The sequence below is a fragment of the Chiloscyllium punctatum genome, chromosome 14 (genome assembly GCF_047496795.1).
Source record: "Chiloscyllium punctatum isolate Juve2018m chromosome 14, sChiPun1.3, whole genome shotgun sequence".
Lineage (NCBI taxonomy): Eukaryota > Metazoa > Chordata > Chondrichthyes > Orectolobiformes > Hemiscylliidae > Chiloscyllium > Chiloscyllium punctatum.
This window is the reverse complement of record NC_092752.1, coordinates 451,270-468,733: the sequence shown is the minus strand read 5'-3', so window position 1 is coordinate 468,733 and position 17,464 is coordinate 451,270. Positions and strand designations below refer to the sequence as shown.

Below are 17,464 nucleotides of genomic sequence, written 5' to 3'. Positions count from 1 at the left end.
ACTGTCATTGAAACCTCCTCTAAGAAAATTAGGGATGGATAATAAATGTTGGCCCAGCCAGCAATACCCGGACTCCTGAATGATTAAAGCAAAAGTCAAAAAGTTTTGTTAAAGCATAAATGCCAGTACAACAGGGAATTACCTTTAACAAATTTATGCAACTCCCCACTCTTTCCCATGATCTTGTTTTCACTTTGAGGCATTGGTGAATCAGCGGGTCTCCCTTGCCACTGCCAGGACTGATCTGTTTTAACAGGAGTTTCACCATCCAGTGACAGCTTCTCCCAAACAAGCAACACAAGAAGAGGTGGTGTTTCCAAATTCAAAGCCAGCTGTGACTGCATTACTGGAGCTACCAAGCATCTGGATTTTTAGATTAATTGTAAAAGAAAAATCCTTACAATCCAACTTTTATGCTTTCTTTAAACTACAGTGCTGGAAATCTCTCACCATTACACAATTAACATGTGTTGATCTGACAGATTTAGATCATAGGTAAAAACAATGACTGCAGATGCTGGAAACCAGATTCTGGATTAGTGGTGCTGGAAGAGCACAGCAGTTCAGGCAGCATCGGAGGAGCAGTAAGATCTAGTACACCTCCTGCTACCTTAATTTAATAATGTATCTTAGTGCCAACCTCAAAGTGCAGCATTTCAACATTTTTCAATTCACTCACCAGTTGACCAGAGGGAGATTACCACCTGTCCCAGTTTAGGGACAAATTAGTTTTATAAACATTTCAGGTGCCTTACAGCTAGCAGATAGGGGAACTGTCAGTCCAGAATAAATGGCCTAGGAGTAGAACACTGTTATTTAATCTTTGATGCAAATCTGGACATCATCAGCCAGGCAAATATTTATTACCCATCTCTAATTCCTTCCAAACAGAGTGGTTTACCAGAGTTGAAAAATGTCATGCTGGAAAAACACAGCAGGCCAGGCAGCATCCAAGGAGCAGGAGAATCAACGTTTCGGGCATAAGCCCTTCTTCAGGAATGCTTATACCTGAAACATCGATTCTCCTGCTCCTCGGATGCTGCCTGCTCTGCTGTGTTTTTCCAGCACGACATTTTTCATCTCTGGTACTCCAGCATCTGCAGTCCTCACTTTCTCCTGAGTGGTTTACCAGCCCATTTCAGAGTAACAGTTAAGAGTCAGCCACACAGCTGTGGATCTCAAGTCACATGTTGGCCAGGCCAAATAAGGATGGCAGACTTCCTTTCCAAAAAGTATATGGGGGTTCCAGGTGGGTTTACACAGTAATTAACAATAGTTGTCATGATCATTGCAGACACTGGCTTTATATTCCAGATTAGTAATTGTATTTTAAATTCCACATAATGCCGTGGTCACATTTAAACCCAAAGCATTAGCTCTCAAAGCATTAGACCCTGTTATATTAGCCCAGTGCATCACCATTGCTCCAGTTATCGCTTAATCCACTACATCGTTCTGTAGATTGGACTGGCTATTGTATTATCCGCAAACACCAGCTATATTACTTGAACATCTGCTTACCCGTAATAGGCAACTTACTTTAACCATCCTGGATAAATTTTGACTATTTCACAATCTCTTGGTTTTGCCCGTAGGATCCATGCCTCAGGGATTGTATCTCGGAACACTGACAAATTTTTGCTTTCCATCCAGCCTCCATTTCGGTTCATGATGTCATCACTGTAGAGAGAATCTTGGGTAAACGTTTGGAGTTCATATTCCTGAGGATCATCTGGAATGTAGTACGCTCTCAATGCAGCTTCCTATCAAAGTGGAATTTCAGTTAAATCCAAATAAATACATTATTATAACTATAGACATAAACCACACATATTACATTCTCTATCCTCTCACTCCCACAAGACACTGAGCAAATGAAAAGCTTCAAAGCAAAATCTTAAGTAAAAATTGTTTGAATATAAATTGAGTGTAATCTTTCATATTTAGCTTTGAAAAATAATTTTTTTTAGTACTGGGAGAACTGAAAAGAAAATAGCATCGGAATTTCAAAGAACAAGGGGGGATCATTATAGAAACATACAATTATGAAGGGAATAGATAAGATAGGAAAAGGAAGGTTGTTTTCACTGGTGGGTGAAACTAGAGATAGGGGGCATAGCCTCAAAATAAGGGGGAGCAAATTTAGGACTGAGTTGAGGAGGTACTTCTTCACCAAAAGGATTGTACTCATTTAATTTTGTTTGTGCAGTCTCCTCTTATCTTAGTTGGAACCATACAATAATAACAGACAATTTCAATTAGCACATAAACTGGGGAGGCAATGGCCTCATGCTAATATCACAAGACTACTAATCCAGAAACTCATCTAATATTCCAGGCACCCGGGATTGCAACCCATGTGGCAGATGCTGAAAACTGCTTTCAATCAAAAGATTTGGAATTAAGAATACAATGATGACAATGAAACCATTGCTGATTGTTAGAAACACTCGTCCGGCTCATTAATGTCCTTCAGGAAAGGAAATCTGCCATTCTCACCTGGTCCAGCCTATACGCAATTACAGACCGACAGCGATATGATTGTCTCTCAAATGCCATACGAAATGGCCTAGCAAGCCATTCAGTTAAAGGACAGCTAGGGATGGGCAATAAATTCTGGACAGCCAGTGATGTCCATGTCCAGCAAGTGAATAAAAATAAACCTAATCAGTATTCATGCAGTAGGATGGATTCCTGGAGTATGTACAAGATGGGTTTCAGGAGCAGCATGTTGAAGACCCAGTTAGGTATCAAGCTATTTTACATTTAATATTATGAAATGAGAAAGGACTAATTAATAGCTTTGCTGTAAATAGACCTGAGAAATTCAGGCCATTATTTAACAAAATTTCAGATTAAGTTGCAAAGTGATCTAATTCATTTTGAAGCTTGCATCTTAAATCTAAACAAAAGGAGACTAAAGGTATAAGGCGCAAATCACCACCAGGGATTGGGAAAATACAATGAACTACTGAATGGTAGGCGGGCAGTGGCCAATATTTGAAGTCGTATTACAAGATCTCCACAAAATACACCTTCCTTTGAGACACAAATACCCAACAGGAAGAAAGAAGCAATCACAGCTAACAAAAGAAGGTAAAGGTTGTATTATATCAAAGACTTACAGGGTGCAAGAAAAACAATACTAAGATTGAGGACTGGAATCAGTTTGGAACCCAGCGAAGGATGTTCAAGAAACCGATAAAGAAAGGGAAAAGAGATTAAAAACCTAAGCTAGAGAAAAATCATAAAGGCAGACTGTAAAATCTTCTGTAGATATGTGAAAAAGAAAAGATTAGCAAGTTCAAATGTGGGCCCCATTACAAACCAAAGCAAGAAAATTTAAAGTGTAGAAAAAGGAAATGGCTGAGAAACTAAATACTTATTTTGTATCTGTCTTCACAGAGCAAGATGCAGGCCATTTCTCCCATAAATATTATAGCAAATAAATAAGGGTTTATGAAAATGAGGAACTAAAACTAATTAGCATTAGTAAAGGGGTAGTACTTGAATAATTAACTTTACAGAATTTATAAAATTTTATAAATCCATTTTAGTTGGTGATTTTGTTACTAATTTGAGTTTGACGCACCACTGCTTCTTCTGTTTTTGAAATTCGAGGAACAGTAATTAGTCGAAATTGATTTCGCTTCACTGCATCACTTCCATCAAATATCTTGAGACTTTGTTTGCCTGAGTAGAATTAATACAAGTATAATATAAAGAACATGAAGCAGTATCATAAAATCCCTAGAAGTACTTTTTATGCATAAAAACACACTTTAGAGTGATAGAGGACTACATCTCAGAAAAAGGCCAATTGGCCCACTAAGTCTGTAGCAGTTAAAAACAAGCATGTAACTATTCTAATCCTATTTTCAAGCACATGAACCTTGCATGCCTTTGCATCACTAGTACACATCTAAATACTACTTAATATGTTATGAGTGTTTCTGTCGCTACCACCCTTACAGGCAGTGAGCCCCAGATTCTCATCACGCTGTGGGTGAAAGTATTTTCTTCACACCCCCTCTAAACCTGCTGCCCTTACATTAAATCTATTACCCCACCTCAGTTATTGATCGTTCCACCAAGGGGAAATATTCCTCCCTGTCTATCCTATATACCTCATAATTTTATATATCACAGTCAGGTCTCCTCCACTCGGAGCAGAGCAGACTAAGGAAATAAAAGTCTCTCCAGTCTCTATTCATAACTAAAACACTCTATTCTAAGTGGCATCCTGATAAATCTCCTCTGCACACACTTCAGTGGAAATCACACTTTTCCTATAAAGGAGATTCCAGAACTCCTTTAGTTCCTCTATGGCCTACATAGTTCCAACTCATGCGCCGATGCCATCTGCCAGCTGGGTGGCTTTCTGTGAGAGGTATGTACAGAGAACAGCTTTTTGAGAAAGATACATTGAGCAACTTCCTGTCAAAGATACACTACTCAGATTATCCCTTTTTTTTGAAAAAATGGAAGCGCATAGCGACAAAAATGTCAGCGAGAAGCGTCCTGGTGATAATATTGCAGGTGGTGAATGCAAAAGAAAGGCTATAACACTGGAATACAAGCTAAATATTATAAAGCGTTTTGACCATAAGGAGAGAATGTGTGATACAGCTCACTTAACAGTAATGAGGTGTCTACCTAACGCACCACGATAACCCTCTGTCCCTGCATTAACAAATATTTTTTAAAGGTACTGTGTTAAATTTACTTTTGTTTCATTGATAAATATGATTTGCAGGTCTGGTGTTGGACTGGGGTGTACCAAGTTAAAAATCACACAACACCAGGTTATACTCCAACAGGTTTATTTGAAAGCACCAGGTGGTTGTGGAGTAGATACTCCAGCAGTGCTCCGAAAGCAAGTGCCTCCAAATAAACCTTTTACATTATAACCTGGTGTTGTGTGATTTCTATCATTGATAAAATGAGTTATATCTTCATTCAAGCTGTACTATATCTTGTGTTAGACTTTTGGGTGATTTTTGAGCGACCATGAGATTTTTTTTTGCTGGTCTGCCCTTAACCTCACTTTTCCCACAGGCCCCATTATCTACATTAAGCGATTTTCTATTAAGCGAGGTTTCGCTGGCACGTAGTTACTGCATTATAGGAGAACTACCTAGAGTCGTTAAATTGAGGGATGATAGATTTAGGACAGATATTAGGGGTTGTTTCTTCACTCAGAGTAGTGGTGTGTGGAATGGCCTGCCTGCAACAGTAGTAGACTCCCCAATGTTAAGGGCATTTAAAATGGGCATTGGACATACATATGGATAATAATGGAACAGTGTAGGTTAGACGGACAGCAGATTAATTTCACAAGTCGGCGCAACATCGAGGGCCGAAGGGCCTGTACTGTGCTGTAATGTTCTATAGTCTATGTTCTTGCATGTCAAGTTTCAAACTTTAAATAAATGACAGTGGATTATGATCCATGTAGATTAATGTTTCTCTGTTTCTATGTTCAGCATTGACATCAAAGCATTAATAATGATGTCAAACCCTCTTTCTCTACAATACAGTACTTCTCCTGATATGGTTTAGTCTCTTAGAAAAGTACCCCACTGTCTTCTCTATTGTCAACTCCTCAGCCTGTAACAAGACTGCATCTACCCGCAAATCTTTAGCATCAACCACCATATTGAAAGGTCTGGAAAAATCAGGAAGTCAATGCCAGTTTGTTTATTTAGATTGCCTTCAGTTTCTCACAGACCTTTTGCTTTCTGCTGACCATACCACCTTTGCTTGTTCTCTGAATAAATTTGTTTGAAGTTAGGGTTACAGCAAATATTCTGAAATTATGAATAAGTTTTTGATAAAACCCACAAATACTTTCAGTTCATTTTTAAAAATTCTTTTAGGAACAGGGAATTTGATCAAAAATTTCATTTTTGACCTTGACAACACTTAATCTTGTCCTATGATACGCCCTAAATTATTCTTGCTTTCGTAAATTAACTTTAGCTAGACTTACTTGTCTTGCATGCTCTTCATGTTACATTATCTTAATAAACTAGAGTTACGAATCTCAACTACAACGTGATTCCTAAGTCTCTGAACATAGTTCCAATCTTCTTTGACTTAAATGGCACAGCTCTTCCACTAGTATCTTAACAATAATTGTCCTTAAGTATTAGCTTCTGAATCATAATCCACATTTGTATGGAAGACCTGTCTTTCTGCTTTTGTTTTTGGTAATAGTTCTACACAATTTTCTAACGACAACAGAATGGATCTTCAAAACATTGGTATAGCTATCAAAGGTGATAAACCTGTTCTGATGAACAATCACTGGAATTGAAACATTAACTCTGCTTTCTTCCCACAAATGCTGCCAGACTTGCTCAGTTCCACCAGCAATTCCTGTTTTTGTTTCAGATCTCTAGCATCTGCAGTTCTTGTTTTATTTTAAAAATACAAAGAATCGCAGTAGCTGGAAATCAGAAATAAAAACAGATATTGCTGAAAATGGTTTGTTTTTTTTAAATCTGTGTATTGATGCTTATGTTTTCTTTATTTTTCCATGTCCTACTATAAGAATTTCATGTGCTGCTCTCAATATCCGCCTTACAACCATCCAATCTTCATCTTCATGTTTATGAGGGCATCTCCACTTTCTCATGGAACTCTCTGTTTAATGTAGTAGCACTGGATCTTCTTTAGCCTCAGCTGCAGTATGATCTGTTTGTGTTAATTTAAGTAACTCTGGACCTACTTCCTGTGTTTCAATTAAAGAAGACACGTCCCATCCAATTCTTTTGAATGATCCTAATCTTTAAGTGGAGTTTCAGAGACCTGAATACATACTTGCAGTACTGCTGTGACCTCTGGTGATGGACTTTGCTTTGCTGTTGCTCCAGTCACTACATACAATGGAGAAATATCAAGAACCTGTTCTTCCAACTGTTCATTCTGTGATTATACATGAAGTCATAACTTTCCTGCTAAATCATTCTTCATGAGTAAATTCAACCCATTGATATAGAACATTACAGCGTAGTGGCCCTCAATGTTGCGTCAACCTGTGAAACCAGTCTAAAGTCCATCTAACTTACACTATTCTACCATCAGCCATAAGTTTATCCAATGACAATTTAAATGCCCTTAATGTTGGTTAGTCCACTATTGGTGCAGGCTGGGCATTCCATACCCTTACTACTCTCTGAGCAAAGAACCTACTTCTGACATCTGTCCTATATTTATAATACCTCAATTTAAAGCTATGTCCCCTTGTGCTAGCCATCACCATCCAAGGAAAAAGGCTTCACCCTATCTAATCTTCTGATCATCTTGGGTAATTCCTTAACTACCCCAACTACCACTCGTTCAGATAACAAGTCACAGTCTCATGGGATGTGTACAATGGAACCAAGACATACAACCTATCTGTTTCAATCACCAACACTTTGGCTTTTCTTGAATGTTCTGAAGGGAAAAATAAATCTTTCCCCAGCAAAAGAATTTGATTGGCCCTTGCATCCCATAGTTATCATTCCTTTAGTCAAAAACCCTTAATATCTCTCATCTATCCAAAGTACTTCTTCTGCACTTGAAGCATTGTCTACCTCTGATCTCTTAGTTATACTTAAAACTACAATTTGATTTAAAGCATTTTTGTTTAAAGATTCCTTCTCATTCTTCCTAAATAATTGTGGCTTACTTTTGCACCCCCAATTTTAATTGCTCAATCAGTAATGGAAATGTATTCAACTGTTTACAGAGGAACAGAAGAGGCCATTCAGCCCACTGAGCTAACTGTGGCATTCAAATCAGATCTTGGCTGGTCTACCACTTTCCTCCACTATCTCCATATTTCAAGTCATTAGTCTCTAGAAACCAGTCTTGAACCTGCATATAGATTGAACTTCAACAGCCCTGTGGGAAAGAGAATTTCCAAGATTCATCATCTTCTATGTGAAGAATATTCTCCTCAACTTAGTTGTAAATGGTCCACTCCTTATCTTCTGATCATGTTTCTTGGTTCTAGACTCAGCAACCAAGGGAAACATCCGATACAGATCCACCCTGTCATGCCCTGCAAGTTTCAGTGAGATCACCTCCCACTTTTCAAAATTCTGAAGAATGCAGACGCAGTCTCCCCAATCTCTCCTCATAAGAAAATCCTATCATTCCAGAGAATAACCTAGTGAACTTCTGCTACACTCCCTCAATGGCAAGTATATCCTTCCTCAGATAAGGGGACCAAAACTGTACACAATATTCCAGATGAAGTCATACCAAGAGCTTTTATAACTGCAGAAATACAGCTTGATTTTTGTACTCAGACCTTCTTGACATGAAGGAGTCAACATTGTTGCCTTCCTAATTGTATGTTGCACCTGCATGCTTTATGAATAAGGACTTCCAGTTCCCTGGATATATCAGCTCTAGCCAAACTTTCAACATTTATGGTCTTATGATTAACCTGTACAAGCCTACTTGAGACCTCCTTGCATCCACATGTAGTTTTGAGTCATCACAAAATCTGGAAATATTACAAGCAGACCCTCAGATCATTGACAAAGATTGTGAACAGCTGAGTACCTTAGCATTGACCCTTGCAGCAGCACATTATTCAGAACATGCCATCCTGAGAATGGCATGTTCCTGAGAATTTATTCCTGTTTTCTGTCTGTTAACCAATTCTCAATCCATACTACAATATTACCTCAAAACCCATGCAGCACTCTAATCTCATTGATTAACTTCCTGAGTTGAATCTGATCAAAAGCCTTCTGAAAATCCAAATCCACCGCATGGATCTCCTTAGTCTATTCTCCAAATAACATTTGCAAAAAACTCCAATAAGGTTTTCATACATGACTATGTTGACTCTGTTAAATTCACATTGATGCTACACAACTCTGCTATTCTTTTTAAAATGTTCACTCATCATATCCTTTATTAAAAAAAAGAATTGCAGAAGCTGGAATTCTGAAATAGATAGAACTTGCTGAATAAACTTAGGTCTGGCAGCATCTGTTGCGAGAAAGCAGAGTTAATGTTTCAGGTTCAGGGACCCTTCTTCAGATATGAAGGCATTCACTCCTTGTATAGTTACTTTCTTCAACAGTCTAATACATCCCCGAAACTCTTAGAAACCTTGCCTACAGCTTTCCACCCCTCAACCTTGGTTTTCTCCTTTCAAATATTCCTTGATACCTATCTGACCAAGTTTCCAGTCATCTGACTTAATATTTCCTTGAGCTCCTAAAAACAAAGAAGCCTTTGTTTTTGCTCTGGTGAAACACTTCGGGGGTTCCATTTTGTTAAAGATGCTTTATTATGACAAGACATGGTTAACAACAGAAAGGTGAAAATAATTCCTGTGTGCAAAGCAAAATGAGTAAGTATAATTTTATTAGCTTTCAATTGCACCTGAAGCACAAATTTGATTTTACATATAAGGCCTCAGAAGCCTTATTGAATTCTTTGAGGATATGACAAAACACATTAATGAAGTTAGAGCAGTGGATGTGATGTATGTGGAATTTAGCAAGGCGTTTGATAAGATTCCCTGTGGTATGCTCATTCAGAAAGTAAGGAGGCTTGGGATACAGGGAAATTTGGTTGTCTGGATACAGAATTGGCTGGCCCATAGAAGACAGAGGGTGGTAGCAGGTGGAAAGTATTCAGCCTGGAGCTCGGGGAGCAGCGGTGTTCCGCAGAGATCTTTTCTGGGACCTCTATTCTTTGTGATGTTTATAAATGACTTGGATGAGAAAGTGGAAGGGTGGGTTTGTAGGTTTGCCGATGACACAAAGGTGGTGGAGTTGCAGAGAGTGTAGAGGGTTATTGTAGGTTGTAATGGGACATTGACAGGATGCAGAGTTGGGCTGAGGAGTGGCAGACGGAGTACAACATGGAAAGTGATTCATTTTGGAAGATCAAATTTGATTGCAGAATACAGGGTTAAAGGCAGGATTCTTGGCAGTGTGGAGGAACAGAGAGATCTTGGGGTTCACGTCCATAGATGTTTCAAAGTTGCTACTGAAGTTGATAGGGTTGTTAAGATGGAGTAAGGTGCGTCGGCTTTTATTAGCAGGGAGATTGAGTTTAACAGCCACGAGGCTATGCTGCAGCTCTTTAAAGCCCTAGTTAGACCACACTTATAATACTGTGCTCAGTTCCAGTTGCCTCATTAGAAGGAGGACATGGCAGCTTTAAAGAGGGTGCAGAGGAGATTTAAAGGATGCTGCCTGGACTGGAGGGCATGTCTTATGAAGAAAGATTGAGAGAGCTTGGGCTTTTCTCATTGGAGTAAAGGAGGATGAGAGGTGACTTGATAGAGGTGAGCAGCATAGATAGAGTGGATAGCCAGAGACTTTTCCCCAGAGTGGAAATAGCTATCATGAGGGGGCATAATTTTAAGATAATAGGAGAAAGGTTTAAGGGAGGTGTCAAAGGTAGGTTCTTTACACAGAGTGGTGGGTGCGTAGGATGCACTACCAGCAAAGGTAGTGAGGTCAGATACATTAGGGACAGTTAAGTGACTCTTGGATAGACACATGGACGAAGAGTCTTTTGGTTAGTTTGATGTTAGAGTAGGATAAAAGATCAGCACAACATCAAGGGCCAAAGGGCCTGTACTGTGCTGTACAGTTCTATGTTCTATGTACGCATCCACAAATAATCTGTCAATCAGGCAAAAAGGACATCATCTCAATCAATCATCTACTATGAGTTGAATAGCACAATCCTTATATACTGAAATTTATGAAGCTAAAAAAATTCAACATTTGTTCATTAGTTTTTTTCAAATGTAAACCTGAGTAAAAGTGGTCTGAAGAGATTAAAGCAAAGTTATTTTACCTGAATCAGTTGTGGAAGCAGAATGTGCATCTTTATATGATGCTTGATTCCACATATTGAGATTATCATCATCAGTTTCATCAGCAACTGTGGAAATACAGTCATATCAGCAACTTTACACATCAATTACTTTGGGAATACAGGTGCTGCATTATTAATGGTCACACAGCCTCACGTACACACACAATTACATAGCTAAATATGTGCAAACACATTCCCTAGCTATATATCCATATTACACTGTCACAGAGGTCTACAGCACAGAAACAGGCCCATCAAGTCTGCGACAGTTGAAAACAACCACTTAACCATTTGAATCCTATTTTCCAGCACTTAGCCCATAGCATTTTATGCTTTGAGTAGGCTGTCTGACTCCTTAAGCCCGATCCATTATTCAAGTGAACATGGTTGATCCAAATTTCCTTCCTTCCACTTTTATTCCCTTTCTCAATAACCCCCGATTCCTCAAGTGATTAAAGAATCTCTCTCAGCCATAAACATATAGGACTGTGCCATTACAACACACTCCAGCAAAGAATTCCAAAACTGTTAACGCTCAGAGAACAAATTCCACCTCAATGCGGTCTTATATTGGCACATGTTTATTCTGAGACATGTACCCTCTGGGCTTAGACTCTCCCATGAGGGGAAACATCCGCTCTGCATTTACCTTGTCAAACCTCTTAAGAATCCTTGTGTTCAATGAGATGAACATGTTTCAATAAGGTCATCTCTCATTCTTCTAAATTCCAATTAGTAGAGTCCCAACTTGTTTAAGCTTTTTTCAGAAGACAATCTCTCAATACCTAGGAACATTCTCTAGGGCTGCTACTGTTGAGCCCTCATATCTCCCATCAGGTTCCCTTATTTTCTTTACCCAATCCTGAATATCCCTTGATAGCCAAGATTTGTTGGTCCCAACCTTTGTCTTTATTAGAATTTACTGGCCCCTTAGGCTCCCTATTTTCTTCGAGTGCTTCCCACAACTCTGACGAATTTGCCTAAAAGTATTGGTTCCAAGTCCACTCTGTCCAAATCATACCTGATCTTATCAAAATCTGCTTCCCGCTAATTTAGAACTTAGATTTCAGGGCAATCCTTGTTCTTTTTCAAAAGAAACCTTGAATCTAACTGAGTTATGATCACGCATGAGCACACATTCCATGTGTTCTGCCAAAAGGCTACATTAGTACATGTAAGCTAGCACTGGGCAGTCTCTGTCAAACTAATTGGTCTTCAATTCTTCATCATGAGTATTATGATCAGTAACTTTATACAGAAATTAACTTAGCCCGAACACAAAGCATAGAAATCTTTGGCAATTTAGTTAAATTAGTTCAGTCCACGAAATACACCTTATGGCTTCTTTTTCCAATGTGTCTGATTTTTAAAATGAAAATAAGACATTTAAAACGAAGAGCATAATTGGACTAATCTGTTCGCCATGAAAGTACAATTATATTTACAAACATTCTGAAAAGTTACTGATACAGAATAATATATATGGAGAATAACATCCAGCATAAACTGTCTTTTGGAACAAATCACAATTTGAAAAATGATTGATTATCACCCAACGCTCAGCAGTTCAGCTTGCCTGTTTTATTTCCTTTAAGGCCACACTTCAGAACATTTACAAGATGTACATGGTTTTAAATTTCAACTAATCGGCTTTGCTCAATTCAAATTTTGAAATGAAACAAAGACATTCAAAATATTTTAAGGGCCAGGAAGCAATTACCATCCACAATAGATTACCACAGTTTGTTGTAATCGCATTAATACAGAATAATCAGAAATTCAACAGTTTCTCCAACTTACCTGACTCAATTTGTGCATTTTCTGATATCCGAAAACAGTGGAACTTAGTGAAATTGCGCACACAAACACGCACACAATTTGGAGGTAATATCATCTTCCGGAACCTTCCAAAATTGCATTCTGGTGTGAGGCTACTGTAGCAGTCAGCATGAACCTATTAGGGAGGGAAGGTAGCATTCCTTGATACATAAATAATGTGGCTTGAGTTTAAGAGAAGATAAAGGCTTTTTCACGTGCTGTGGGTCTGCTCATGTTATTGTAATGTTACTGTCTGTTGAGGCACATGGACCAAGACTGTTTATTGGCGTCTGAGAATGGTCACTCTTTATGTCCAATAAATTAAACCAAACTACAGTAGGAAATAGCCAGCCATAAAACAATGAGAAGAAAGAGTATAGAAAAGAGATAGAGAGCTTAGTAGCATGGTGTAGCAACAACAATCTCTCCCTGAATGTCAGTAAAGGAGCAGATCATTGACTTCAGGAGGTGGAGTCGAGAACACACCCCCATCTGTATCAATGGTGCTGAGGAGGAGGTAGTTAAGAGGTTCAAGTTCTTAAGAGTAAATATCACCAACAATCTAACCTGGTCTATGTCGGCGATAAAGTGGAGAGAGGACACCAACATCTCTACTTCCTCAGAAGGCGAAGGAAATTCAGCATTCCCACAATGACTCTTATAAATTTTTACAGATGCACCGTAGAAAGCATCCTACCTGGATGCATCAGTGCTTGACATGAAAACTGCTCTGCCCAAGAACACAAGAAACTATAGAGTTGTGAACGCAACCCAGCCTTCCTTTCATTGATTCCTTTTTTACTGTCTATTGCCTTGGGAAAGCAGTCAATATAATCAACGACCCCTACCACACTGATTACACTTTCTTGCACCCCCTTCTGTCTGGCAGAAGACACAAAAGTTTGAAAATATGTACCCAACAGATTCAAGAACAGCTTCTATCCTGTTATTATCAGACTTGTCCCCATATATAGATATCATCTTTCACTGTACCTTCTCTGGAGCTGTAATACTATATTATGTATTCTGTTCTATTACCCTGATGTACTTACACAATGTACGATTTGTCTGGATAGCATGCATAACTAGACATTTTGCTCAATCTTAGTACGTGACAACAATAAATCAAAAAGATTAATCCAAAAACCAATCGAGAAGTCAATGTTTCAAGTCAGGAAAATAATTACAAAATCAGGAAATGCTGGAAAAGTTCAGTCCGTGTGGCAGTATCTATAGAGAGATTGCAGAGTTAATGTTCAGGTCCAGTCAACGTCCTTCAGAACTGGACCAATTATTTGGTTATTTGTTGGTTATAATCAGAATAATTCAGTGACTACTTACAGCTTGGCGAAACCCAGTAATTACTTAACAGAATGTATAATTTTATTCAAAATGAGAAAAACACAAATTGTTAAAAAGTTTGAAATAACTCATTCATTATTTACAGGATACAGTCAAGATCACTCCAACTGGTTAGAATATTCATTTATTACTTCAGAGTGAGGAGTTTTTTTTTTACCAGTATTTACAGATTAGAGGCAAATATTTTTCCAGAAGTCACTTGGCGATGGGAACCATGGTTGGGTGACTTATCATGGTTCTTTGCCTCTGCCTTTAAGATGTGCAAAACCAATTTATGCATTACCTTATGCCATATTCAAAACAGTTAGCTCCACTGATCAAACTGTTCACTTACTGCTATTCCACACCATTCACATCTAATGCCTGATAACACTTCTGAAGAACCGCATGACTTCTTACAGACATCACAGCGCGCAGCGGAGGAGAGATTTCCTTCTCTCCAGTGATGGTGATAAGATTCCTGGTAAATGAACAAGATAAATTGATAAATTAATAAATCAAAGCTTCAAACTTTGAAAGATGCAATTAAGTATTAAACTATCAAACAATCTCTAATCTGAATCTATCATGAACACAGTGCATTAAATCTCAAATGAACGCCATTATAACTGGAATGTGAATTTCAATCCCCACACCTTGTTACAATATTAACTTTATAATCCCAGCTAATGGCAATTGGCGAAAATTTACATCCCAGTGAAACCTGGCTTGAGAGACCATATGCTTAATTATGCAGTAGGTTACCTTGGTGGTTAGTCACTGAACATATTCACACAAGGCTGTCATAGAATCCTACAAGGCCATTCAGCCTATCGAGTTCACGCTGACCCACCAAAGGGTCCTCCTATTTTTAAATTACATTGTTTTAGCACTAAACTCCAACAAAATAGTCTTTGATTTTTGTCACACAATCACCTGTGAAAGCCAAAGCAATGTGGTTCATATCAATAATACTTTCTTCAGAGTGCTTAGAGATAGTGATGACTGCAGATGCTGGAAAGTTAGAGTCGATACAATGTGGAGCTGGAAAAGACACAGCAGGTCAAGCAGCATCAGTCCTGATGAAGGGTCCTGTATGAAACATTGACCTTCTTGCTCCTCTGATACTGCTTGACCTGCTGTGCTTTTTGCAGCTCCACATTTTATTGACTCTTTCTTCAGAGTGCTGAAAATGTAAATTTCCAACTTTCATAGAGCCAACAATCCTTTTCCACTACTGAATATTCCTTCTGGCATTCAGCTTTTGAGAAAAACAACAGAATGACTTTTAAATCCCCATTTCCCCTTCTTGTTGTAAAATTGTCCAAAACTGATTCACTGGCATCAATAGCCAATTCGAACAGTTTCCCAAAATTCAACGCTGCTAGAAGTAATTTCTTTTCATCTATATTCACATCAATTCATGAATCTGTAGTAACTTTTGTATGCGATTTCTGGGAGATTGAATATTATCCCATTTAACTTTACAAGCATCTTTGTATTATTCAATCTGATTACTGGATAGGCAACTTTTAAATTTTCACTTTGTGATTAATTCAAATTGTAATGTTTTTATTTCATACACTATTTCTTTTGCCATTTCTGTTTTGATTATCCTCCATATAACTGTCTTTCTTCATATTAACATGACACCTTCACTAATTCTTTCAACTGTCTAGACTAAGCACATTGATAAGACCCGGGTAGGCCATTTGGACTCTTGAGCTTGCTCTGCCATTCATTATGATGACTGAGCCCAGGACCCTAACCCCATTATCCTCCCATACCTCTTGACTCCTTTAGTGAGAAGAGCTAAATCTATTTCCTTCTTGAAAACACAATGTTTTGGTCTCAACCACTTTCTGTGAGAGTAAATTCCACAGCCTCACCACTCTCTCAGTGAAGAAATGTATCCTTATAATCAGTACTAAAAAGTTTATCACTTACTTTTAAACTATGACTCCTGTTTCTGGACTCATTCACCTTTGGGAACATTTTTGCTGCATCTAACCTGTCTTGTCCTGTTAGAATTTTATATAGTTGTCTGTGAGATTCTCCAGACTCCCCCTGCACCCCACACACTCTCCGCCCCCCCCCCCCCCCCCACCCCGACCTCCTTCTAAACTCCAGTGAATATAACCCAAAATGACTCAATCTCTTCTCATACATCAGTCTTACCAAACCAGGAATCACTTTGGTAAATCTCCACTGCACTCTCCCGATAGCAAGAACATCCTTCCTCAGTTATGGAGACCAAAACTGCACACAATGATCCAGGTGTAGACTCACCTGTATAACTGTGGCAAGATATCCTTGTTCTTGTACTCAACTCTTGCTGTGAAGGCCAACACAGTTTGCCTTTTTTACTACCTGCTATGCCTACTTGATTACTTTCAGCAACAGGTGTATGAAGTCACCCAGGTTTTCTTGAACATTCCCATCTCTTAATTTACAGCTATTCAAATCATCTGCCTACCTACTTTTGCTGCCAAAATAGATAACCTCATATTTATCCACATTATAGTGCAGCTGACATGTCTGCACTCACTTACTCAGCCTGTCCAAATTACACTGCAACATCTCTCCATGCTCCTCACAGCTCACCCTTCCAAACAGCACTGTACTATTTGCAAGTTTTGAGATATTACATTTAGTTTTCTCCTCTAAATCACCAATATCTTTTATGAATATCTGGGGTCCTAGCACCAATCACTGCAATAGCCTAACAATCACTGACTGCCATTAAAAAAAAATCAAATTTCATGTCACTGAGCTGTGTTTTGATTTGATACAATAGTGAACATTACTCTTCAAAATTCCCCAGAGACACGTAATATTACTACAATCTTATCAGCAAAGTTTTAAACTTTAGCTTGATTAATGCTTTAGATTTCATATTGTATTAAACATTAATACTTTTTTGGCCAACTCACGAGCTTTGGTTAATTTTCAAAATTTGATACAGACTGAAAGTACAATCACTGAGTTTTGGTATATAATATTTTCCTTACTATATTTAAAGGGTCTTCCCATCTGATGTGTGTATATTAGTTCAAAAAGACTAAATCTTGTGGACTCATTAAAGATGTTCCCAGTAACAACAGTAACAAGGGAATTTATTTGCCCCAAACGTTATGATATTCTTGACAATAAACTCCAACCACAGAGACAGTTGCAGCAATAGCCCCGGCCCTCAGGCATGTCTTCTGCTCCAGGGATTGTGGGTGATAAATTGAAGACAAATTGTTTTATTTCCAAACTTGTTTATTCTTCCTTAGAATATTTGTGACAGACAATATGAACCTTGATCTGATTGGATTTCTTGACTAATCCTTACCTCTAAAAGAATTTCAACTGCAAATTCAAAAACAATCAATAAGTCCCTACTAGACGGTTTCTTGAAAGATGATTTCGAAATTCAAAGCATAGCTTTAATTGATGGTTTGGATTTTCC

At 38.3% G+C, this 17,464-nt stretch overlaps 1 protein-coding gene across 1 annotated transcript in view; it reads right to left on the bottom strand.

Moving 5' to 3' along the window:
- The window catches only part of LOC140485524 (diacylglycerol kinase theta), a 176,182-nt gene that overhangs the window by 105,694 nt on the left and 53,024 nt on the right, over positions 1-17,464 (bottom strand). Inside the window, 5 exon segments of the mRNA XM_072583703.1 lie at positions 1,540-1,763; positions 3,593-3,693; positions 10,831-10,917; positions 12,652-12,805; positions 14,366-14,491. Coding sequence (XP_072439804.1) covers positions 1,540-1,763; positions 3,593-3,693; positions 10,831-10,917; positions 12,652-12,805; positions 14,366-14,491 — 692 coding nt within the window.